Source organism: Sitophilus oryzae, unplaced genomic scaffold (genome assembly GCF_002938485.1).
Source record: "Sitophilus oryzae breed Bouriz unplaced genomic scaffold, Soryzae_2.0 scaffold_149_pilon_pilon, whole genome shotgun sequence".
Classification (NCBI taxonomy): Eukaryota; Metazoa; Arthropoda; class Insecta; order Coleoptera; family Curculionidae; genus Sitophilus; species Sitophilus oryzae.
The window spans coordinates 691,477-717,892 of NW_022146169.1; the positions used below are offsets into that span (position 1 = coordinate 691,477).

The following is a 26,416-nucleotide window of genomic DNA, read 5'->3' on the forward strand; positions in this document are numbered from 1 at the left end:
TCTGTAACTACTAGAATAAAAATCTTCGAAATTTTTTTTAAGTGATGTAAACCTAAAGTACGTATGAGGATGTATTTCAGGAAAATATTTTAACTTCTATAGGGTGGCTCAAAAAAGTGTGAGTGGATCAGAATTATTTTTTTAAACGGAACACCCTGTATATTATTGCATTTTTAGTTTCCTTTCAGATGACTTTACATAACCCTAAGATATGAGTAAATATGTTTCTATAGTTCCAGAGATATTAATAAATAAGTAAAAAATATATATTTTTCAGCCTTTAAAAAAAATAAGAATACAACAACTGCCCTGAAATTAAAACTATATTAGGTGTTTCCTTTAGATGGTCTGTACTTACTTTGCTATAAATATCGCAGTCTTAAATCATACAGGATGTTCAAAATTCTACGCCAAACTTTCTAAAATATAAAATAATTTTTCTTTGTTTTTTTTAAATGGAACGTCATGTTTTTTTAAATGAACCCTGTATATTATTTTTTTTATTAAATGGAAAATTAAGAAATGAACAATTTTGTGTATTTATTAAAGCATTTCAAAATTTTTAATGGTTTCGCATACATGCTTTTAATGGTTTCGCATACACAGATACACGCAGTATTATTTCATATGGCTTTCTCAATGGTAAAATACGAGAGAAAAATTATTGGGTGGCTTCGATAAAAATTTACTGTGGAAAATGCCATATAAAATATAAAACCGCAAATATCTGCGAAACTATTAAAAAGTTTGAAATACTCAAAATACAAAAAATGTTCATTTCTTAATTCTCCATCTATTAAAAAAATAATATACAGGGTGACAATGACAGTGTCCATTAAAAAAAAGAAGAAAAATTATTTTATATTTTAGAAAGTTTGGCATAGAATTTTGAACATCCTGTATGATCGATTACCATATTCATAGCAAAGTAATTACAGACCATCTAAAGTAAATACCTAATATAGTTTTGATTTCAGTTTGTATTTGTAATATTTTTTTTAAGAAACCCTGAAAAAATATAATTTTTATTTATTTATTAATATCTCTGAAACTCTCGAAATATATTTACTCATATCTTAGGATTATGTAAAGCGGTCTGAAAGGAAGCGAAAAATGCAACAATATACAGGGTGTTCCATTAAAAAAAATATCCCGATCCACTCACACTTCTTCTGAAATACATTCTAAAACATACTTTAGATTTGCACTTAACAAAATTCCCAAGTTTTTTATTCTAGGAGCTACAGATGCCTGACGCGACGCACTATTGCCGGACCCTGTGTACAGAAGTATTTAACACTGTGGTAGTGCCAGACAGCCTGGAGTAATTTGATTATTTTTATATACAATTTGACAGTCACATAGTCACTACATTATGCAAAATATTACAATGTACAGGGTGGGTCAAATTCGACGCTGTTAAAGGGAAACACCCTTTTCTATAGGAGATAGATGAAAACTAATATCGGTATCTGGAGCTCAATTTTTATCAAAAACATGATGGTGAAAACCGCACATCGATATCTGTTACCGTTTCGGAGTTACGGGGTGTTTTCAAAAAATTTTTTGCTATGGAAAATTTTCTATTTTTATGAGAACATTTCCAAAGCACCTTTTTACGTAGAATTTAATGGTTTAAGTATATTTATTACTTAATTATTATTTATTACTATTTCTTTTTAAATTAATAATTTAAGAGTTGTCAACAGAAAAATTGATTTTTTATTTGGGACGCCTTGTATATTTTTAATTAAATGAAAAGAACTTAAAATTACCTTTCCAAAAATATAGCACACTTGATATTTTATTATAATCATCTTCGAAATACAGAATTTTTAAAAGTTCGCCACTTTTAACTAGTAGGCCTTGGACCCCTTATTGATGATCTGCCCCTAATGGAACTCGAAAACATATTTTTCCAGCAAGACGAGGCTCCGCCTCAGAACGGTGAAGTTATCGGCTAACTTTTGCAGTCAATTTCGAGAATAATAATTGATTATCTAACCAAGATCCCAGCCGTTGGCCGTCGAGGCCGCTGGACTTTGGTGCCTAGTGCCTATGGATTTGTATCTTTGGAAAAGAATAAAGGTTCTTATTTTTAAATTGCCTGTATAATCTAGACAAGAATTACAACTAATTAGCGGTTATGCGAGGGTATCTTTCACCTCTATTGAGTTAATGAATTCCGCGAGAAATGTTCAAAAACGGTCCCGTCTGTCCATAACAGAAGACGGTTGACATGTCGAACATCTGTAGCAAAATCTCATGCTTTGAGATTTCATCATTTGCTATTAATTTTTATTGTTATTAGATATAGTTTATATTAGTAGTGGGAACTATCGAATGAATACTATCGAAACATTCGATAGTTGCAATTCATTCGAATAATTCGATAGCTAATAAGAAAACATTCGTTGAAAACTATTCGAATAAAAATTATCGAATAGATGCGTCATCTGCCTTGAAATATTGTATTCTAGTAATTCGGCAGCAAAAACCATTCATTTATAAAATTCATTCATTTATGAAATTCATTTATTCGTCAGGATCGATTATAATAAAATATTAACTGGAGTTTAGTTGTCGCCCGGCGACGTAGGTTTCTTTCCGAGAAACCCGACAGCAATGCTATGAAAGAAGCCGGCATCTTTGATTTTTTGCGGAGTCATATAAAGATAAGGACACATTATTTTTTTTATTGAGGTGCTAGTATTTACACAGAAAATACATTATGAAGGGCGCTGTTGCCATATATTGGTATTAGTTGATATTAGCAAAGAATATTATTGTTTGGCTTTAGTTAGTTAGGGATAGTATGTTTATATATTTTGCATTTTTTTTATTAATATTCTGTTGTTACACTGCAATAATACTTGTTATTTTGGATGTAGGAAAATGATTTTTAATGTTTTTAAGCAAAGACTGGTTTAATAAAAAATAATAATAACAGTAATAATTTGTTATATCTATTGACAACAAAATTTAAAATAATTTAATATAAACAGTTTTTTACGTAGTAGCAAAATATAAACAACAAATTAGATGTCAAAATTATTTATATTAGATCCTATTTAAAAATAATATAGTCTTTAAATTTTTTGGCAACGTTTTGGTTTATTAAATAATAATAATTACAGAACTAATTTGTTATATTAACAACAAACTTTAAAATCATGAAATATAAACATTTATTAATTTTCTAAGCATGCAGTGTAATGGAAGGAAAATATAAATAAAAAATTAGAAATCAAAATTATTTATATTAGCTACTTTATATTTACTATTTAAAAATAATATTTACTTTTACTGGCATTTAGTTTAAAAAATAAATGAAATATTTCTTCGCAAAAAAATACACGTAAGAAAATTAGCATAAACAAAATACAAACATCGTTAGCTTTTTTTTAAATTGGCACGTGTAAAACTTTCAATTTAATTTTCTCATCCCATAGTTTGAGTTCGATAACTATATATTTACTTAACTACATTACTTAAATATGATTATTAAGTTCAACTAATTCATATTATTAAAACATCTAAAATACAAATATGTATTTTTAAAATTAATTCTAAGTTCATCTCATCTCTCTTAAAAATTGCTACTTCTCAAAATTTCCCATTAAAAATAGACCATATACCATATAAAATAAAATAATTGAAAGATCGGGCTACGGAAAATCACACAAATTTTCGGAAAATTTTTGACCACCTGACCATGCACACAATCGTCAATTAAAAAAAAACTACTATTTTAGTATTTTAAATATTTTAATAAACGCAAAAATAGCACAGTATTTATAAGGCGAGTTATAAAAATTTGGAAGAACTAATAATGCACTCACGCACACAAAAATCAAACGAATACTAAATATCATTTATCAAAAGCATTCGATAGTCGTGGCTCAACGATAACCATTTAGTCGCACGGCGAGGTTGTCACATATGCTTTAGTATACAAATGAATGAATGATTTTATTCGAATAAAACCATTCGATAGTTGAAATCATTCATTCAGTAACCATTCGATAGTCTAATTCATTCGATAGTTCCCATCGCTAGTTTATATGTGTTGATGTTGTTGAATATAGTTTAAATTGTTATAAAATTCTAAATCTCTCATTGCAAGTATTATTTTCGTTTTAATTGCTGCTCACGGCAATTTTTTTTGCATTACAGCCGGCGCGGTTCAAAGCCTACTTATTCAAAGTGGGCGAATTTTTAAAAACTCTATATCTCGAGTACAACACAAGTATGTTATATTTTTGGATAGGTAATTTTAAATTATTTTCAATGAATTAAAAATATACAGGGTATCCCATATAAAAAATCAAATTTTCTGTTGATAATTCTTAAATTCTTAATTTTAAAAACATTATACTTAAACCATTAAATTCTACGTAAAAAGGTGCTTTGGAAATGTTTTCATAAAAATACAACATTTTCCATAGCAAAAAAGTTACAGCGACTTGTTAAAAATGCACATTTTTGAAAAACACCCCGTAACTCATAAACGGTAATAGATATACACGTGCGGTTTTCACCATCATATTTTTGATAAAAATTGAGCTCCAGACACCGATATTAGTTTTCGTCTATCTCCTATAGAAAATGGTGTTTCCCTTTAAAAGCGTCGAATTTGTCCCACCCCGTACACAAGTAGAGAAAATGCCAACTTCATTAAACTAACGCTCGGCCTCAAGTCAATCTACGCCTTAATGCATTCAAATTTTGTATATTATACGAAAACATAGGTCCCTGTTTGTTCTCCTTACCTGAAATACTACTCCACTCATTAACTTCAAGTATGGCTGCTGAGGTGACAAAAACTCTCCAATAACCTTAGTGAGTATATCGGAAGGGGAAAAGAAATCCTTTAAGATCATCGGTAGTATCGAGCACAAAACCTCGACTTCTAGTGCGTAACTTTTCTTAATCCTTTCGAAAATAGCAGAAAGTTTTTCTATCGTTTGCACTAAATGGTCGGGACTGGATTGTTCGCTGTCTGGTTCTAGTTTTTCCAAATGTTCCCAACAATCTGAAAAAACATCAGGGATTATACAAAACAAGATTCTTTTTGTTAGAATTCCTATAGTTTTGGCAGTATTTAGTACTGAAGCAAAATATGTATATCTATACAGTACTAAAGTTCTTTTAGAGCTACTGATATATGTGTTTAACAGTTTATATGGGAAATTACATCGATCGTCATTTTCCAGCCAACTCGACGCCGTTTTTTTCGATGATACGGTATTTTATCTGATTGGTCTTTTTTATTACACAGATCCAGCTAACTACCACCTGCCTTACTACATTATTGGTGTTTTATTGTTTATTATAACTATTTCATATAGGTCAGCTACTACAATGCTACGTTTCAACATTTGGTCTCTCACATATTTTCTATCTTATACCGTATGATCGAAAAAAAACGGCGTCCAGTTGGCCTGGAAATGAACATCCCTATATGATTTTACATATAAAATGACAGCGATCTTCATTTCATAGTTATCAGTGACGCCGTTTTTTTTATCGATCATACATATAATTGATTGTAGTTTTTTCAAAAACATGCTTAATATTTTTGCTGTTTTTTCTTCGTAGATAGTATATGAAAATCTTTATCAATAAAACAAATTACACGATTGCTGAAAATTGCTATGCTCTAAAAGTAATTTTTGAATGGAAAAAACAACCTTATCGAATTTTTCTTATGTAAACATATTGTAAAAGATCCGATCTTCAATAAAAAAAAGTTTCAATATCTAAAGTAGTTCTTAAGTTTATTTATTTATTTATTTATTTACGGAAAACCCCATTATATTACAAAATTTACAAAACAATATTAAAAAAATATGTCTTCTTTTTCTTTCACATTGTATAAAGATACTTAAAAACATTAAAAAAATAATACAAAAAAAAACAATAAACACTTATAAGAGAAGAACGGTACAGTAAAAAGAAGAATCAACACACCCATCAATCATCACTCCCATTTCTAATCTTCCTCCTAAATGCCCAGTAAGCAAATATATTTACAACCTAACCTAACCGAGTTTAAATATCTTTGCCAGTAAGAGTCATTAAAAATGTCAACATCATGAAACTTGTTCAGAGAATTAAGTGCCCTTGGAATTGGAGAGTGCTTTCCATAATTAGTGCCATGCAAAGGAATAAAGAACAAATCATTAATTCTCAATGGCCTAAATGAAACTTTGAAATAAATTTGTCTAAGTATCTCAGGACAGTCATATGCGCCATTAACAATCTTATAAAAAAAGAAAGATCATAGATTAATCTCCTTTTGTCCAGAGTCTCTAAATTTAATTGGTCTAAGTTGATAATGTAACTATATTCTTGATTGAGTCTGAAAGCGCAATACCTTACAAACTTCTATTTGAACCCTTTCTATTGTTTTCCTAGATACATCGTATTGAGGATTCCATATAACAGATGCATATTTTAAAATTGATCTTACCAATGAGCAATATACTATCTGCAAAGCCCATACCGACAAGTCTTTACAGTTTCTCAATACAAAACCCAGTGTTTTTAAAGCTTTATTAGCAATTATATTAATGTGTTCATTAAAAGAAAGAGAACAAAGCTTATACCCAAGTCCTTGACCAAAACCACCCGTGTCAAATGAACATGATTCAAATCATAATCAAAGAGAATCCCTGGTGATCTTTTTTTGGAAAAACTTATAACTGAACATTTACTAGCGTTTAAGGAAAGGCTGTTCACCTTACACCAGTCACCCATTCTATCTAAATCTCTCTGCAAAAGTTGGCAATCATTAATATTAGAAACTATTATAAATTTTCATATCGTCGGCGAACAACAAGCAGGAGGAATTACTAACACTCGACACAATATCATTGATAAATAGGTTAAACAGTAAGGTTAGGAGTTATGGCGTGTTATGTGTTAAAAAGTTGAGTTTTTGAATTATCGCGATTACTGGCGTTTTCTCGTTATAAAAAATGACACCCTAACGATATCCTTATAATTCGATTGCAGATGCTCAGAAACATCTGTAATGATATTATCTAGTTATCTTTTCGAAAAAAAAAGGCTTTTAAAAATAAACGGTTTGCGATCGTGATGTTACTTTACTTGATAGGGCAAGGCGTACCGGCAACGCCGCAACAGCACTCCGTCGCATTTCTCTCACTCCGACTTAATAAGATCCCTATGCGATTTACTTCCATTCATGTAAATACCGATCCAAAAGTAACAGTTCCCAGCCCGGTATAATGTTTAGCATATATTAAAACATTCTTGATTATAATTAAAGTTCAACATAAATAATTCATCGATCAAATACTAGTACTAAAAATACCAATTTAACTTTAAGAGAACTGAAACTAAGAACATACTATTTCTATACTTACCAACATACATATAGGTAATAAGTAATTGAATTCCCAAAATCGTTATTGACGGATTTTCGTCCCTCATTTTTTCCAAAGCTAGTTTTTGAATGTTCTTGCCAAATTTATCAGGCTTTATTAGTAAAAGTCTTTCTAAGCTCTACAAAGAAAATATTATCGACATGAAAGTAATACAGAGAGTTAGTATTTTGTTGGTCCATTTCAATTGGTGTTATACTTGTAATACTAATAGTCTTCAACTTTTTAAGAAAATATATTCGTAGATTATTCGTACACGTTTAAACGATTAATGTTTACATTTTTGTTTGCTCCTAGCAGTGATGAAGATAATACATATTGTTTTATTATTAAACAATACCACAATGTATAACAATTATTTGTTTTTATTAATGTCGATACAAGTCATTGGTTTCATATTTGCAAGTTAAGTTTAAAAATATTGATATACATATGGATATTTTAATTTCACGTTACCTTTATAATTTCGGTTTGAACTCGATTTCCTACTGACTTATTTTGTATCGCCGTTAAAGCACTGTTCATTGTATTAACGACGAAATTGGCCTCCATGTGTACTTCCTCAATGTTTTCTATCAAATAAAACGTCAACGACCACACCAGCATGGTGTGCTCCTGGCATTTCTTCAACACTACGTTTGATGCATTTAAATGCTGCTGAACGTACTCCACCGCACAGGGTAATATCAACTGTAGTTCTTCGGAAATTCCACCAATCGTCGTGTTACTAAGAATACATCCTTCTAGAATATATAAGATACCATATAGACAAGAGATTCTTGCAGAAAGGAAAGGACTCTTCAGAAATTGGACTAGGAGTTTTTTGGTTTGTTCGAAAATTTCTATCTCCTGTAAAATTTGAAGTATTATTAAATGATGTTTTTTATGTGAATGTTATTGATAACGTACGGGTGTTAGGACGGCGACAGCTTTACAAATACCGACGATGAGATACTGATGGATGAGTTCGTCTTCGACAACGTGAGTTTTTGCCAGCTCCATAAACATTTCTAACATCCAGCTAAACTGTGCCTTGTCGGTAAATAAGTCGGAAATGAACAGAGTGGAGCGCACTGTTTCGTGGAGAATTCTGAGATCAGTAACTGTAGACTAAAATACAAAAAAATGGTCTTAATTATTTCCTCCATTATTTTTCAATATTAATAAATACAGGGTGGTTCGAACTGTATTCCGGAAACTTCGGCAGCATATTTTGCACATAAAATTATGTAAAATGTTTAGGCCAGTAAGCGAGGATTTTAGGGTCTGAATTCTGAACTCCTGCACCGATTGACGTGAAATTTTAACAGTGAATAGAGATATATGTAAGAAACAAAAGTTACATAGTAGCGATGTGTGCTTTCACCCAGGGGGTGAGTGTCACCCCTTCTCGGGGGTGAAAAATAAATCACCCATTTTAATTGCAAAAATCAATAAAGATGAATTCTAAGCTAAAAATGTTTTATAACATTTTTTCAGAAAATTAATATTTTCCTAGTTATTTAGGATTGAATATGATGATTTTTCATTTAAAAACTGCATATTTTTCTGTCATTTTTTATAAATAACTCGAAAACCTGGCGGTTTATCGCCAAACTGATATAAATAAGAAATGAAGCTTTTGGAATAACTAAATGATTCATTCTTTGCTGATTACCGTAGGTGTAATAATAACCGAGTTACCACTCTGTAAATGTGATTTTTTATTTTTCGAAAACTAAATTGCAACATTTTACCGTAAAATAATGGCGAAAGAACACATTTTTCAAAGAAAATGAACATGGCCGTTGAAAGTGATTGAAAAGACCTTTTAAATGCTTTTTTAAAAAAGTTCGTAACTCAAAAACTCGCGGAGTTATGATAAAAATAGAATGGCCACCTCATTTTTTCTGAAAAAAATCAACAACAAAATCTATGACCAAAATTATAAAAATAAAAACTAAGCGTAATACATGTTCATTTGGCTATATTTAGGTACTAACTACTAGTTTAGAATGCCTATATTTGGAAAAAAGTTGAAAATAATGAAAATTTTTATTTTTTATTTTTTAAAAATTTTAATTTTTTGACATATCCAAAGCCATCTATATTGTCTAACGACAAGCCGTGAAGTACGCAATCCGGCAACATGTTGTTTAGTCCGCTGGTTACGAATTCTGTGGTTAGATTCTTATCGATTTTCCCCAAATTACGAGGTGTAAACAAGTAAAAACCACGTAAAAACTCGAGGTGAGTTGGTTGAATAATTTAAACATTTTGTATTCTGTAATCTTGCTTCATAAAAAGTGTTCGTTATTCATATTTGATAAAAATATGATTAATTTTAGATGCCTAGATATTGCTGCGTTCCTGGCTGTACCTCAAATTATGCCAGTGCTTTGTAACATGAAGGAATGAAAACCACATTTTCTTTTCCAAAAGAGCAACATATTCGACATGAATGGATCCGGTCAATCCATAGGGACAATTTTAAATTCTCCAATAGTTCTGTAGTTTGCGAGAAACATTTTGAAAAATCCGAGATAATAAGAGTTGAAACCTATAAAAATAAAGAAGGGGTTTTGGGCGAATTCCCACTCAAAAGGCCAAGATTATGTGAAGGTGCAGTGCCGCACATTTTTCCTAATCAACCCAAATACTTGTCAAAACCTCTAACAAGTTCTCGAGCTGACCCTGAAATAAGAAGGAAGAGAAATTTAGGAAAATATCAACAGGAAACAGAAAATTTCTTGAAAAGTGACAAAATAAATACTTTTGCTGAATTTCTTGAAACTTTTGAATCAAAAGTGTGTTTGGGACTGTGAAATTTTAAAGTTAAGGATGGGAAAGTTTATTTTTTTCAGCTGAATGTGTGTATTGATGACTTAGACAGTGAAGATAGTGTTAATGTTGCGTCGAGTATCGTTACTGACAGTACATTTACTGTACAAGTATTTATAGGAAACTGTGAACTAACAGTATGTGAGCTGAGATGGATTCTACCTGAGGACAAGAAACTGAGCCGATGGTCACAACTGGACAATCTACTTGCTAGATACAGGTTTTCAAGGCAGGTACCGAAAGAATGTGAGTACTATGTAGACAAAGCATACGCAAATGTTCAAAAAGCTGTAAATTTGTATCAGGATTCTGAAAATTTAAGTATTCTACAATTGATTTCACTTTTAAAATATTGTACCTACTTATAGTAAATTATCGTTTTTTATAAAATCAATAATTACCGATTCGCAACAGTCATTAACACCACTAAATATACTATTTATTTTTGCCTAGGTATTAAATACAAAATTCCAAGGTGATTCACCCCTCGTAGGTTAGGTACTTACGTACCTAAATTGTTGTAATGTACTAGGTAGATAATAGTTATTTTAAGTATTTTGTATCCAGTAATAATAATTTATTATTGGAATATGTATATAATAAAAATAAAATATGTTTTTTTGTAATTCTTGTGTGGTCTCTTTTTTATTCATTTCTCCTATAACTCTATCTCCTAAATCTATTTAAAAACTATTTTTATCAAAGCTATCTGTGGAAACCGTTTTGTGTAATGTTTTTTCTTTCAAAGTCAAACCGCTATCCGCTTTGTTTAGTTAACTTTATTTTCTCATATTTCGTCGATCGCCACCATGAAACATGAAAACAAAAGTTAGGTTAAGTTATGCCGGACCACTTAAATTGAAATATGCGACGTTGCCTTTTTAACTTCACGGCTTGTCGTTAGACAATATAGCTGGCTTTGACATATCTCAAAAACTAAGCAAGATACGTAAAAAATGTAAATAAAATTAATTAAAATTAAAACAGAATAAAATTGAATATCTTTTTTTTGCAATATTTTTGCGCTCTTTCAATTTTTCTGTAGATCTCTTCATTTCGTAGATATTACGTTTATTAGTTTGACTTGCGTGTAAGGACCATCTTCTTGAGCCTTGAACCCAAAAATCTCGTAAAAATGAAGAGTTCAGGACTGTTCAACTATAGAGGTTAATTTGTAGCTCGTGTAATTTCCTACAAATTGATAGTTTTTATTTTTATGATTTTAGTCATATATTTTGTTGTTAATTTTTTTCCGAAAAAATGAGGTGACCATTTTATTTTTATCATAACTCCGCGAGTTTTTGAGCTGCGAACTTAAAAAGACCTTTTAAAAAAGCATGTAAAACGTCTTTTCAAGCACTTTAAAAACGGTCATATTCAATTTCTTCGAAAAATGTGTTCTTTTGCCATTATTTTACGGTAAAAGGTTTGCAACTTAATTTTCGGAAAATAAAAAACCACCTTTACAGAATGATAACTCGGCTATTGTTACACTACGATAATCAGCAAAAAATGAATCGATTCGTTATTCCAAAAGCTTCATTTTTGCTTTCTATGAGTTTTGCGACAAAACGCAATGTTTTCGAGTTATTTATAAAAAATTGCAGAAAAACATGCAGCTTTTAGATGAAAAATCAACATTTTCAATCCTAAATAACTCGGAAAATATTAATTTTCTGTAAAAATGTTATAGAATATTTTTTGCTTAGAATTGATCCCCTTATTGATTTTTCCAATTAAAATGGGTGATTTATTTTTCACTCCCGAGAAGGGGTGACACTCACCCCCAGGGTCAAAGCACACATCGCTACTATGTAACTTTTGTTTCTTAGATATATCTCTATTCGCTGTTAAAATTTCACATTAATCGGTGCGGGTGTCAAGAATTCGGAGGTAATACCACATATTATACAGATTATAATCTTTGTATTTTCTTTATTGTTTTTCGTGGTTCCAATTTTCGGAATCGGGCACTAGTTAGGTGACTAGTTTGCGCACATAGCATGGCCTCTAAAATTGTGCACAGCGCCTGACCGGCACAGTTATTAGAGAGATATCGGAAAACCGAATAGCGTCATCCAGTATTTACGCGTACCTTATCATGGTTACGATATGCGCGAGTCAACGCAACACCCGCTAATAACGTTACCGCCTGACATAATTTGCGGATCAATTACACCAAGCGCTCTTTCTAAATAACCTCTGATAACGTTTAAAAATTGCTTAAATGGGCATGTGCGTGTATTTGACAACCGGAGCCGGCCGGCGAGATCTTTTATTTTGGGTTATGTTTGAATTGTTTTGAATTATTGCTTTAGTTTTATTAGGTAATTTGATATTTAAGTAGCTGGGATTAGTTTTAATTAAATAAATATGGCCCAAAATATGGATTCCACCTTTTCCAATACTAAAGAACCTATAAAGAGTCTTAGCTTTACAGCAGATGACGACTTAGCCCTTCTAAGAGAATTTGTTGCTTGTTGTCCTAAACCCATTGGCAGACGTTGAACAATAAAGCACTGGAAATAAGCACTTTAGCCCTTTAGTTTTAAAATACCTAGTAAACAAAACAATTTCAAAGTTTTAAATTCAAAGTTAGGTTAAGTTTAAATAGCGGACGCGACGCGATCAGAATTCTTTCCGATCCGATAACTATAAATGAAGAGAGTTAATACAACCTCACGTAAAGGATATAACACCTGGCCTTATTAACGTCCATGCGCGCTATTCGGTTTAGCGATATCTCTCTATTACGCTGTTTATTGTCATTTTACGCGAGTTTATTTTTGCGCACAGGAAATTTGACTCGTTTGCACATCGTCATAAAAAACAATTTTCGTACCACGAATTAGGGACAAGATTTTTATATGTATACTTATAGGATACCTAATCTGTGGTAATACCCTAATTTTATCCTCGCTTACTGGCCTAGTTCGTATAAACTTATGTCCTAAAATGCTTCTTTTTACTAACCTCAGTTCTCATAAGTTGTGTATAATAGTCCAATAAAAATTGTAAACAAGAATTTATGTCTAAACCACTTTCATCCAGTAATTTCTTTCTCTTTTTATAAACATCATAGGCGTGCGAGTTATTACTATTAGTTTGTTCTTCTGGATTTGTAGCTGTGAGAAAATATTTAATGGACACCTGGCCATACGAGTATTGTGAATTAACTTTTTCAAAATTTTTATTGCTAAAAACGTTTCGGATTTCTATTGCTCCACATCGACTAGATAATTCCTTGAATTTGTGTTCAATGTGATTTTGAACCAATTTTAATTTCCTTATACTACAAAATACAATAATAGTATTAAGATTGTAATTATATTTTGTGTAACTAATTCTATTTTATTTGTTAATCATAAAAGAGCATTACATTTTTGTATATCATTTATCTGTAAAACATTCTGGGATCAAAAAAATAATTATGATTTGATTATTTTATAAATTAATCTTGTGTAGTCCCAAAATTTTTTCTAGTACTACCTTATAGTTGTATCCGGTATACGTGAATTCCTTGACACGTGCAATATTTCCGATACATTCTTGTTTCCTAATACTGGGTAGCTCATTGTTTGCAACAGCAAAACCGTGATAGCTTTAATGGCTAAACTGGAAGCGTGTAAAGTATTACTCATATCTACAGAGTCGACGCTATCGAGAGGCGTCCATAAAACGCTAAGGAAACTCATCCAAGTCTCTTCAAATTGCTGTCGTGTCGTCCAGCCCAGTAGATTTACTCTGAAAATTATATGTGCATATGTGAAAATAAAAACAGTTGTCCTCAGTACAGTGATTTTTAAACTGAATATTAAAATTATATTATGGTAAATTGGGATTTAGAAACATTGGAGACTGAAACAAGTTCCGGAAATAGATTTTCACTGCTTTGATGCATCAAAATTTTTTGTATAGGGCGGTCCAATAATAAAGGACGTCGGCTGTAAATCGGCCAAGGAAAATAGAGGTAAATTAGGTCCTCTGTTAAGGATAAACATTCAGATGAGGTTTATTCTTAGAGAATAGGTACAAGAATCACTACTTTCAATATTAACATGTTATTAAGGAACACTCTGTATTTTGCAGTGGAGAAAAAGTGACTATAAGAAAATGGAAATTATTTTTAATTTTAATAATTTTCCTAATTCTTTGGTTTTCCTAAAAATGTTCTCAATTATTGAACCAGTCTGTAGAAAAGTAGTGTAGATATTATTCACTGGCTCAGATAGTAATGGAGGATTTAGAAGAAAGTGTATTGGAAAAACTAGACATTCGTATTCCGTTCTTTTTCAGAAATGTTGATGATTACCAACAGATTATATGGACAGAATTCTAGATAAATTTAACGAATACAACAGCAACATCAATTTTACAATGGAAGTAGTGGTCGAATCAAAGATCAACGTTTTAGACGTGACAATTCACAATAAAAATGGAATACTAAGGACAGAATGGTTCACAAAAGAGACATGGTCTTCAAGATATCTAAATTTCAATTCAAACCATCCAGATGTCACAGAAAAAATCTGTTGTAATAGGCTTAGCAGACCGAGCAATAAGTTTATCCGATCCCGAGTATAGAAAAAAAGCTATAAACAAAGCGAAAACAGCTTTAAAGAAAAACAATTACCCAAATAAACTTATAGAAAACATTTTTAAAAATAGAATTAATAAATTTTACAACTCCGGGAATATTATAAACAAAAATAAAGCCAAAAAAAATAAATTCATATCTTTGCCATACATCAGTGGATTGTCACACCAACTAAGTAACGTATTCAAACAACATAACATAACTCTATGTCATCGAGGTAACAATGTAATAGGACAAATCTTTAGCAAATTAAAAACTAAAACACCAAAAAACAAAAAAAGTAACATCGTTTATCAGATTCCATGTAATGATTGCGATTCGGTATATATTGGACAAACTAGCCAATACTTAGAAAGCAGGATAAAAGGGCACAAATATGACAAAAAAAATCAAACCGCCCGCGCCCTAACAAACCATGAACTGAAGGAAAAGCACTCTTTTAATTTTAACGAGACCAAAATATTATTAACAGAAGTAAGCCAAAAGAAAAGGGAATCCCGTGAAATGATCGAAATACAGAAAAACTCACATTCTATTAATGACAAAAAAGACGTTCAGTATCTAAACAAGCTGTATATTTCAATATTATAATATTTATTTTAGAGTCTGACATGTACTAGTAATTTGGTTGTTTGTTTTTTAATATGTTATGTGTAATACTTAATTAAATTTTATAATGATTTTATATTGTTATGTGTACAGTACGTTTGCTGGATCTGTGTCTATGAAAGGAATGCGGACAAAAAACATTTAAATAAACAGCAATATATTTTATACGTCGACTTGACGAGTACGCCACCCCAAATCGCTCCGCCCGCTCATTTTATTGGCTACTTGCAAATTTGTCGAATTTTTATTGATGGGACGCGTCGTCTAATTTTTTACGAAAAACATCGAGAGAATATCGTTTCTCCTCTCACGGATACCCCGTAGCTACAGAACGGACAGACGTACTGTATATGTATTTGGTAAGGTTTTTTTTAAAGTATTATTTAATTGTATTTTTAAAATTGAATTGTGTTTCTAGATAATAATTATAATTTTCTGAAGAAGACCTAAGAATGGTCGAAACGTACGTAAGAAATAAAAACAACTTTTAATTATTATGTTTTAAATTGCTGGCCTAAAACCAAAAATAAATCCCAACTATTATTCTCTTATGATCTATTAAATATTATGTATCTATTATATTACCTAAAAAGATACTCTTCAAACACATCGATTTCTTGTAACATATCAATTGGTATCGCTGGTACTTGTGTCGAAAACCTGCCCGTCATCGTCGGCTCCCAACCTAACTTCCACACTCTAGAAGGAACAAGATTATACGAATTAACTAGGGGTAAGCGAGACAACGAAACCACTAAACTTCGTAACGGCTCGAACAGAAACCTGGGTATGTTTATATCTGAACTTTGAGTCTTATAAAGCCACTGTATCAGGGTGTATATAGAGTGACAAGCATCCCGGGCTTCTTTGGTCTCACTATTTTCTGTATCTGATCGTACTAAGTTTGTTTCTATCGATGGCAGAGGTTCTTCGTGTCTTAACAGGTATGTAACTATATAATACAGGACGTCTATAGCGGAACACAGCCAAGAAATATTGTTATCTAATCCTAAGTAATTGGAAAATTGAGATTGCTTGAGTATTTCATTGGAAGAAGTAATGATCACGTCCAGGCAATTTATATTTAAAGCCGATTCGTCTTTACTGATAACGAATCTGAGATATTCTAAAGACAAAACGGCAAACTTGGCGATATTCTCGGCGTCGATATCGGATAATTGTAGTGTAGGAAGATCGGACAATGATCTCATTAAAATTGTTAAAGATGCGTTCAAGTCGAAAAGCAGCGCTGCAAAATTATCTTCATTAAACGATTCTAATATCTGTTTGGCGTATGAACTATGTGGCTCCACAATTTTGAATACCTAAAAATAATATATTTTACTTATTATATCATTTACATAAAGCGCCACTAGAATCCAAGCACCCACTAAAGAATTACTTATACAGATTGTTAACTGGACGGTTACTTATTGGGGAACAGAATGGCAACACTGCCCACATTCCAAATGAGTACTAAGCTAAGCTGCCGACTCGTCCCGTCGCGTCGTCTCTCGACGAGCGGGCCGAGGTTGCCATATTTCAACCATAAAGCTCTTTCCGCGAGTAATAAACAAATTAACAACCTGTATATAAATAACAGACTGAATCTCTATATATCATCACTGGTTAAAATTTAACAATAACTACTGGCCTTTATTAACACATACCTAAATATTTCAACGTATTAAGTTTAATAGTCTTTTGCTAATAAAAATATCCAATACATTTTTGTACTGGCATGAAACAAAAAGTATCAGAGTGGAGGGTGAGTCTGGTCTGTGTTACTTTATGGTACCGAGTTATGGATATTGACAGAAGTGTCCACAAAGGAGAACGAAATAGTGCACATTATTAAACAACGAAATTTAGCATATCTAGGACACATAATGAGGAAGCAAAAGAAAAATGGTCTACTTCAGTTGATACTCCAGGGAAAGGTCTTAGGCAGTAGAGTACCTCGAAGGAGCAGAATCTCCTGGATTGAAGAACCTTTGATCTTGGTTTTCCCTGTCTACACGAGGATTACTTAGAGCAGCAGTCAGTAAAGTTCGAATGGCTTTGCTTGTCGTCAACATACGGAATGGATAGGTACGTTCAGAAGAAGAAGAATCTTTCAACCAGTTAATTTTATCCTGATCAAGTTTTACCATCACAACTTAGTTTTAAATGAAGTTAGTGTTAAATAAATTTTATATCTAATTCTCTAACCACCAATCTATACAATTTAGACGTATTTTTAAGAGACTTTTGATACCACAATAAACACATTTGATTAGTTTTCAATCAGTACTGGTTATGAAAAAGTTTTAACTTAAAAGTGAGTCCATTTTAGTTGTTTGTAAAACTTGTTAACTTGGATATTTTTGTTTTTAACAGTTTTCCACATGTCTTATTTAATCTTTAACGTAATAATTTCAGTTTGGTTTAATGTTATATAAATTTTATAGAAAAAAAGGTCTCGCTAGTATAACTAGATTATTCAGTTCATTTTACACACTTTTAATCTGTAATTTTATTTAATTCTTAGGACAAAAATGTTTAGACCTAGTATCCATGTAATAAATTGTATTAGATCATACATATATACAGAAGTAATTAATAGTTAAATATCAATGTTTTTTAATGAAACGTTCAGAACGTGTCTTTTGAGTTTCTTCAATATTAAAAAAAGTGGCGCAGTCGGTAGGATGCAACGATAACCTCATCAGAATACATAATTACAATTTAAATTGGCTATGTAGGACTTTTTTATACTATAGTGCTCTGAGAATTATTTAAATATCACAATTCACAATGTATAAATAACACTGTAACATTTAAAATAAAAAGTAGTAAAAATTGATGAAAATAATAAGCGACGGTTAAATATTTAAACAATATTTTTAGTGGGAATTTGGACCATAATGTGATTAATCTATAGACTACAAAATTGTTCTTACTTCGTGGTTATTACACGATCCATCGATAATAACACTAATATCCTTCAAAATACAATTGACGCTAGCTTTTAAAATTGGCGGTTCTTCTTTTAGCTGCTCATCTCTTAGTATTCTTATGCCTGCTTCAATACAGTCTCTAAGAATTACTTTATCAAAATCCCTGCTCGACATAAAAGTCGTCAGTTCATTATATTCCAGTTTCTCCATCACTTTTGCATTTTCTTTCCGTAACCTTCCGTCGCTGTACTGCTTTTGGATTTGAGAGAGAAACCATTTTTTGTTAACTTGTAACTTTTTTATATGTTCAGTATTAACCATACGATCTCTGTTGAATTGAAAAGGACTCATGTCATAGTATTGAACCAGTAGTTTATCTAGCAAACTTATTAACGTTTCGTACCTGAAAATTATAATATTATTTAGAGCTTTGAAATTTTCTGATAAGCTGTAAGGTTAACTAACTTTTTAGCCAGATGCATGGCATTTAGTCCTTCTTTGATTTTGAACAAATCTTCTTTGGAAAGCTGGCTATGTACTTGTTCTATGCTCAATGTAAATAGATATTCTATTTTTCTGCTAGCTAGATTTGCAACCAACCGTGAAATTGCTATTTGACGATTATTCAACATTTGGGGTATTAACAATTTGATAACGGCACCTGTTTGGGAATCGTGACTGTTTTCTAAGCACTTCAGAATTTTGATTTTAAATAACGGCTGAAAGGATAAGTTAATTACTTATAATAAAAAATAAATATAAAAATTTAAAATTATAAATAAAAATAACTATACAGGATTGTTCACCACATACGACACGAAGTGTTGTAGATACACGATTAGATTTTTACAAATTGTTTTGGGTTCGTTGAAGGACTATTAGAGCTACAATTTAAAAATAATTTTACAAGATACAGAGTGTCCCAAATAAGTAAAAAATATTATAGTTGTATTTTTTTAAATGGACCACCCTGTATTCTATTTTTGGATTCTAGGATTGAAATAAAGGTAAATTTGATTAAGGTTTATCCCCTTAAACCTTACCGTTTTTGACATATTTTCAATTTTATAAAATTGCCGTAAAAAATTTAAGGCTTTATTTCTCCAAGGGTATAAAAGCTTTTAATACTACATATTTACTGAAGATTATTTATTTGTCAGATATTGTGTTGCAATAATAAAAATTATTCTTCCTTATACACAGTGTCCAAAAATGTATATTAAATAATTACTAGCTTTAAACGGCAATAACTTGTTTAATTTAAATGGAACACCCTATATATTTTATGTGATTCAGATGCATAATTTAATTGTCTATCAATTTGTATTATACCATTTTTTACCTATCTCTTCAAGTTAACGTAGAAAATGCATTTTATTGTAATTTAGACCTCATTTATCACTATATACCCATGGAATATTGAAATTTTAGATTTTTTTAAAGCAACAACAGTTTATAATCATCTGCTGATGATGCTAACATGGTTAGCGAAACGCGCGTCCAGTGTAAAAGTAAAAGTGTTTTGGTGTATTGTGGTGATTTAGTGTTTTATTTTACATTTAACATATGTACAAAATGTACAGGTGGTAAAAATAATAATATTGCAATTAACTTGGAGAAATGAATACCACCATTATTTCCGTCCAAAAATTAGTTAATTACATACTGTTTTAATTAATAAATTATTCTAAGTAAATGTGGATTTGACTCAGAAATCAATATAATAATAAGTTACGAAAATGAACGTCTCTTGTTATAAATAATCATTTGTCAAAAAATTAAGGAATTAAGAACTGAATGATTCGCCAGATGCATAGCTGAGGTGTTATTTTTTACCACACTGTCTAATACACAAACAAAATTCAGTTTTTTAGTATGTGGAGCAATTATTATTATTCAACGTAAACAGACAATTAATGTAGTTTGAATACTAGGATCATATTAATTGATCTTCTTTAACATATAATATTTAAACAGTCTTTTTTTATTTTTTTTAATGAAATAAACAAACTATATTGACAATATTAGTATCTGTACTCTCTGAAAATTTGTTACATCTTTAAAAATAATCTAAAATAAAAAAACGCATTTTCTACGAAAACTTGAAGAGATAGGTAAAAAATGGTATAATACAAATTGATAGACAATTAAGTTATGCATCTGAATCACGTAAAATATACAGGGTGTTCCATTTAAATTAAATAAGTTATTGCCGTTTAAAGCTAGTAATTATATAATATAAATTTTTGGACACTCTGTATAAGGAAGTATATTTTTATTATTGCAACACAATATCTGACCAATAGATAATCTTTAGTAAATATGTAGTATTAAAAGATTTGATACCCTTTGAGAAATGAAGCCTTACATTTTTTACTGCAATTTCACAAAATTGAAAATATTTCAAAAACGGTAAGGTTTAAGTGTGGGAACCCCTAATCAAATTTCCCTTTATTTCAATCGTAGAATTTAAAAATAGAATAATATACAGGGTGTTCCATTTAAAAAAATACAACTATAATATTCTTTACATATTTGGGACACTCTGTATCTTGTAAAAATATTTTTAAATTGTAGCTCTAATAGTCCTTCAACGAACCCCAAACCAAAACTTACAATTTGTAAAAATCTAATCGTTTAGCTACAATACTCCCTGCTCCGTGTCGTATGTGGTGAACAATCCTGTATAACAAAATAAATAATAAAATATAAAAGTGAAGAGAGACAAATAACATAAAAATGAAGATATTTTTTACAGTATTATAAAATATATACTTACTTTCTGATTACCCGGCGACTTCTGAGCAATACTTTGTATTAAAACCCGACTCAATGTTGCATTTCGATGTATAAACGTTACAAACTCTGAAACAGGTATTTCATCTATTAAATTCACGAGATTATCGGAATTCTCCGATAAATTCCACGATAACTGCTTAGTTTCTGAGATATTTTCATTCTAAAACCAATATCCTGCACATTTTTCGAATTATTTATCCTAATAACTTACTAAATAATCACAAAAAACTATGGTACTCCCTATGTTGATTATGGTTTCGTTGATTGGAGTAGATAGGCTAGTATTAATTATCGTTTTCCAAAATGTCAGATCGTTGTAATTTAACACACTTAGAACGTGACTCCACTGGAACGCCAGTGTCGGGTGCCATCTTCCAATTAGCGCAAAGCGTTCGTTTAATAATTCTACATTTATGTCAGTCGCATTCTTTTTGCTTAGTATCGAATCAGATGCTTGAGAAACTCTACAAAGACTTCCTAAAATTGAATACAATCAATTTAAAGACCTAATAACTGAAAACAATAAAATATATGTTGAATACTGATTGCTTCTAGAGCTATTCATATAGTACTCAAAGTATTTCGAACTTCCATTGTCTATATTATTGGTCATGCTGCAAGACCCTTGCAAGTTTAACACTTTTTTAGTCACATACAGACTTTGTGTTTAATATTGAATAGATGTATTAGTAGGTGTTGTGTTAAAATGTAAATATACAGGGTGTTTCAAAACAAATGCGAAAAACTTCAGTGGGCGATTCCTTGTTCAAAATAAAGGGTCGTTTGCTTCATAAACGTTGGGTCAAAAGTCAACCATTAGGGAGATATTGCGGTACAAAGATGGCGGAAAAATAATGTTTTTATTTTTTATCTTGAAAACGAAAAGAGATAGACTAATAAAATTTTATGGAAGCATTACTGTTATGAAAACACACTTTCTGGTAATTTTTTCACTTCTTTAAAATGAGTGGAAGGGGTTGAAATAAACTACCCCTATCATTCTTGTTAACGAAATTTAAAGAAAAATCTTATCAAACACATGCAAAAAAATTAATTGATAGTTTAGTTTGTTTAGAAACTTTTTTATCTCTTGTATTTTTTGATAAAACTCACCGATTTGAAATTAAAAAATAAAATGTAAAGCATTACATGTCAGGACAAAAAACATTTTCTGATAAAGAATCTAGTAGGCTGCTGTAATTTTTTAGGAAAAAATCTAGTCGGCCGCTGTTACTTTTTAGGATGTTCCTAATATTATTTTATTTGACATTACTCTACTGCAATACGTTATTATCTAGATGATTATTATTATCGTTATTATCACTAGATTCTTAATCTAAAAAATGTTTTTGTCCTGACATGTAATGCTTTTTACATTTTATTTTTAATTTCAAATCGGTGAGTTTTATCAAAAAAATACAAGAGATAAAAAAGTTTCTAAACAAACTAAACTATCCAAATTAAAGCATTTGCATGTGTTTGATAAGGTTTTTCTTTAAATTTCGTTAACAAGAATGATAGAGGTAGTTTATTTCAACCCCTTCCACTCACTTTAAAAAAGTAAAAAAATTACCTGAAAGTGTGTTTTCATAACAGTAATGCTTCCATAAAATTTCATTAGTCTATCTCTTTTCGTTTTCAAGATAAAAAATAAGAACATTATTTCTCCGCCATCTTTGTACCGCGATATCTCCCTAATGGTTGACTTTTGACCCAACGTTTATGGAGCAAACTACCCTTTATTTTGAACAAGGAATCACCCCCTGAAGTTTTTCGTATTTGTTTTGAAACACCCTGTATATATCTTGTCCGAAGAATGGTATATTCCAAAAAGAAATAATCAATACATTAAATCATGCACATTTTTTTTATAAAAATGTATAATAAAACAGTTTCTGTTGAATTTTTGGTACAAATGTATTATTCCAGTCTAATAACTATCTAGTCAAGATGTTTATTTTTTTGTTAATGATGACATATGAGGAGCAAACTTTCTAGGTGCATTTTGTCCATTTTTTCCGCTCATCATACTAACACAGAGGGGTCGGAAACTTGGGTTATCTACAAGAAACCTCATTGGAAAAAGCGTAAATTTAAAGAAACCGTTTTTATATCAAACTAGCGTGTACCAGCGACTTCGTTCGCGTCGAATTAATCATTTGCAATAGTGATGATAAAGCAAAGCAAGAATTTCCATTAACATACAAACTGGATAAAATTTTCTCACATTTATGTCAGCATGAGAAAAAACAATATGGCCATATTATTATATAACTTGGTAATATTTGAGGGGTAGTTTCATCTCGTTGGAATTTGACTTTCGAAAAATTCGTTTGCCAAAAATAAGCTTTTTACGTCAAGCAGTTTAAGCAGAATCTTGGTTAAGAAATTACCCAACTTTTTGGAACATCCTGTATGATTTTTTAAAAAATTTCAAAATATATAAAAAACCAAATAAATTATGCTTGTCCAAGCGTTTTCCCGAAAGACTAACCTTTTTTTAAATAACAAATATTGTAATATTCGAGGGGCGTTTTCACCCTCTTGGAATTTGAGATTCGAGAAACCCCTCCTTATCGAATCTCTACACCCCACAGTCAATCCGTTTGCCAAAAATCAGCTTTAAACGTCAAGCAGTTTAAGCAGAATCGTGATTACTCAATGGTCATATTTTATAAAACACCCTGTATAAATTTCTAAAAAACCTTAAAATATGTAAAACAACAAAATAAAATATACGTGTTTAAGAGTTTTTCCGAAAAACTTACCGGTTTTTAAATAAAAAATATTTTAATATTTGAGGGATAGTTTCACCCCCTTAGAATTCGAGTTTCGAAAAACCCCTTCTTATCGAACCTCTACACCCTAAAGTCAATCTGTTTTCCAAAAATCAGCTTTTTACGTCAAGCGCTTTAAGCAGGATCGTGATTAATCAATGACCAGATTTTTCGAAACACCCTGTATACATTTTTAAAAAATCTTAAAATATGTAAAAAAACAAAATAAAATATACGTGCTTAAGCGTTTTTTCGGAAACTTGACCGTTTTTTAAATAAAAAATATTGTAATATTTGAGGGGTGGTTTCACCCTCTTGGAACTGGAATTTCGAAAAATCCCTTCTTATCGAACCTCTACACCCTAGAATCAACCTGTATGCCAAAATTGAGTTACTTACGTTGAGTGGTTTGAGCAGGATCGTGATTAATCAGTATGTCAGTCACTTAAGGATTTTATATATTAGTATAGATAATAATAACAACTTTAGTAATCCACGTAGGAAAAATGTTTATAATACGGTAATCCTTTATAAAACGTTCTAATGCTGGCGTCCTCAGTGGATAACCCAATAAAAAGTCAGGAGTTCTAAGAATTAAGGCGCATTCTCACGACTGGCGTACTTGACAAACATTTATTATTGGAATATACTTGCCATGTCGTGAGAACGGTTTCCTTGGTCACTCGTCGCCTCCCCACTCTCTGTCAGTAAACATAGCCCGAGTCAAACGATCAATCGTACACTTGCCAAGTGTACTTGGCCAGCCTTGTCTACACTTGCCGAGGCGCAAAAAAACGACTGCGCAAATAATTGTACTGTTATAGCGTCCGATTTATTTCCAGATCGTAGTGTTTTTCGAGTTAATCGCGGATAATTTAAAACGTTAAAACAATACTAGATTATATAATATCAAATTTACATTAATAACTTCAATATTGGCGACATACCTAAATCATTCTTCAGTAATAAATGGAGTGGACAAATGAAGACTACACGGGAAAAACCAGATATGTCACATTATAGGGGTCAACGTCATTCGAGAAAAAGAAAGCAATAATACGCTTAGTAATAGTCCCAGAGATATTACAGCTTGGTTATTTTGCCGTAGTAAGGATAAACCAGAGTAGCCCACGCGTAAATGGCAAAAACCAGAGATGTACTGACGCATGGGCGACAAGCATGCGTCTTGCAATTAGTATTATATGTTATAAATTTATGTATTGTAGGTAATAAAAACCTACTTAAATATTAATTTTCTTCCTACAACAAAAAAATAATAGTTTAGATTTAGGTTTTATACAACCTTTAATTGGACATCTCTGGTTTTCCCCTGTTTTGTTTTGCATTTTGACTTTTTTATTTCGGTATTTCAGAATATGACGATAATTCACAATATTAGTAATTCAGAATTGGTAGTAATTATATTTTTCTAATTATTCAACCGAAAATAACATTTTTCTTTAAAAACACTAAATTGCATTTTTCTCGGCTCCAATTAAAATGGACAAAACTAGGTTTTTCCGTGTAGTCTTCAAATGATGTTGTTTTGGAATTTATGGATGTATACGAAAATGAGCCCTTCACATAGATAGCTAAACATAAATAATATAGAAATCATATTGCAGTGTACATTAAAAGAACTTAATAAAAGAAAACAGAAAAAAAATCACTAGCAACAACAATTTCGGGACGACCGGTATCCATCGATGCGACTATAGTGTTTACTTGCCAAGAATTTAAACAATGTTTGTGCTGGCGTACTTGTTGAAATGGACACGTCGTGTGAGCGCCACACTTGCCGATGTTGTTTACAAAGTGGGGACTGGTGGGGATACTTGCCAAGTACGCAAATATTGGCGTACTTGCCAAGTAGACGAGTCGTGAGAGTGCGCGTTTAGATTAGTTGACACAATTGACAATGGTCACTCATATATTTGAAAAACGTGTTCGTTAAATTAAAATAAAGACAATGGAAGTTCCAAATTATTTTATTATTAATACTAAGTCATTGTCTACCACATTCAAAGACGCTCTTCATAAAGTTACCGGAAGCATTTTTTAAGAAAACGACCACAAACTTTATCAATACATACCGAATATTTTCCTTACCTGATTGCAACATATGCGAACAATACATCAAAAATTCATTAAATTGGCTCACTAGAAAATGATTCGTTGCATTTTTCAAAGCTTCTAAAACCTCCTTAGATATTATAGTTATCGCTCTAAAAATCATTCTCGCAATTATATCTTCTTCGGAAATATTCTCGAAACTCTCCGCATCATTCTTAACGTTCAGTGGATCAGCTATAGTGGTTATATTCTCAAAAACAGAAGCGGGGCTAAATTTTGCTTTGGAATTTCTTATTATTGAATGGAGATCGTCTTCCTTTAATGGAGATAGTAAAAGAAGCAGAAGAATTATTCTGGAGATCCACCTATTCAACATTGTTTTATTTTCCT

General features: G+C 31.1%; 1 protein-coding gene across 2 annotated transcripts in view; it reads right to left on the minus strand.

The window, feature by feature from the left end:
* LOC115877992 (huntingtin) overlaps nt 1-26,416 on the minus strand; it is a 52,534-nt gene that overhangs the window by 3,124 nt on the left and 22,994 nt on the right. The window contains exons 20-32 of one of the 2 annotated variants that reach the window (XM_030894346.1): nt 26,063-26,414; nt 21,388-21,653; nt 21,157-21,336; nt 18,843-19,096; nt 18,381-18,780; nt 16,024-16,763; nt 13,722-13,976; nt 13,206-13,524; nt 8,322-8,522; nt 7,869-8,261; nt 7,395-7,533; nt 4,766-5,035; nt 4,638-4,732 (exon numbers count right to left, since the gene is read on the minus strand). In XM_030894346.1, coding sequence (XP_030750206.1) covers nt 4,722-4,732; nt 4,766-5,035; nt 7,395-7,533; nt 7,869-8,261; nt 8,322-8,522; nt 13,206-13,524; nt 13,722-13,976; nt 16,024-16,763; nt 18,381-18,780; nt 18,843-19,096; nt 21,157-21,336; nt 21,388-21,653; nt 26,063-26,414 — 3,780 coding nt within the window. In that variant the 3' untranslated portion in view covers nt 4,638-4,721. Of the gene's footprint in view, nt 1-4,637; nt 4,733-4,765; nt 5,036-7,394; nt 7,534-7,868; nt 8,262-8,321; nt 8,523-13,205; nt 13,525-13,721; nt 13,977-16,023; nt 16,764-18,380; nt 18,781-18,842; nt 19,097-21,156; nt 21,337-21,387; nt 21,654-26,062; nt 26,415-26,416 lie in introns of those variants that run through there. The other variant, XM_030894345.1, reaches the window with a different exon arrangement.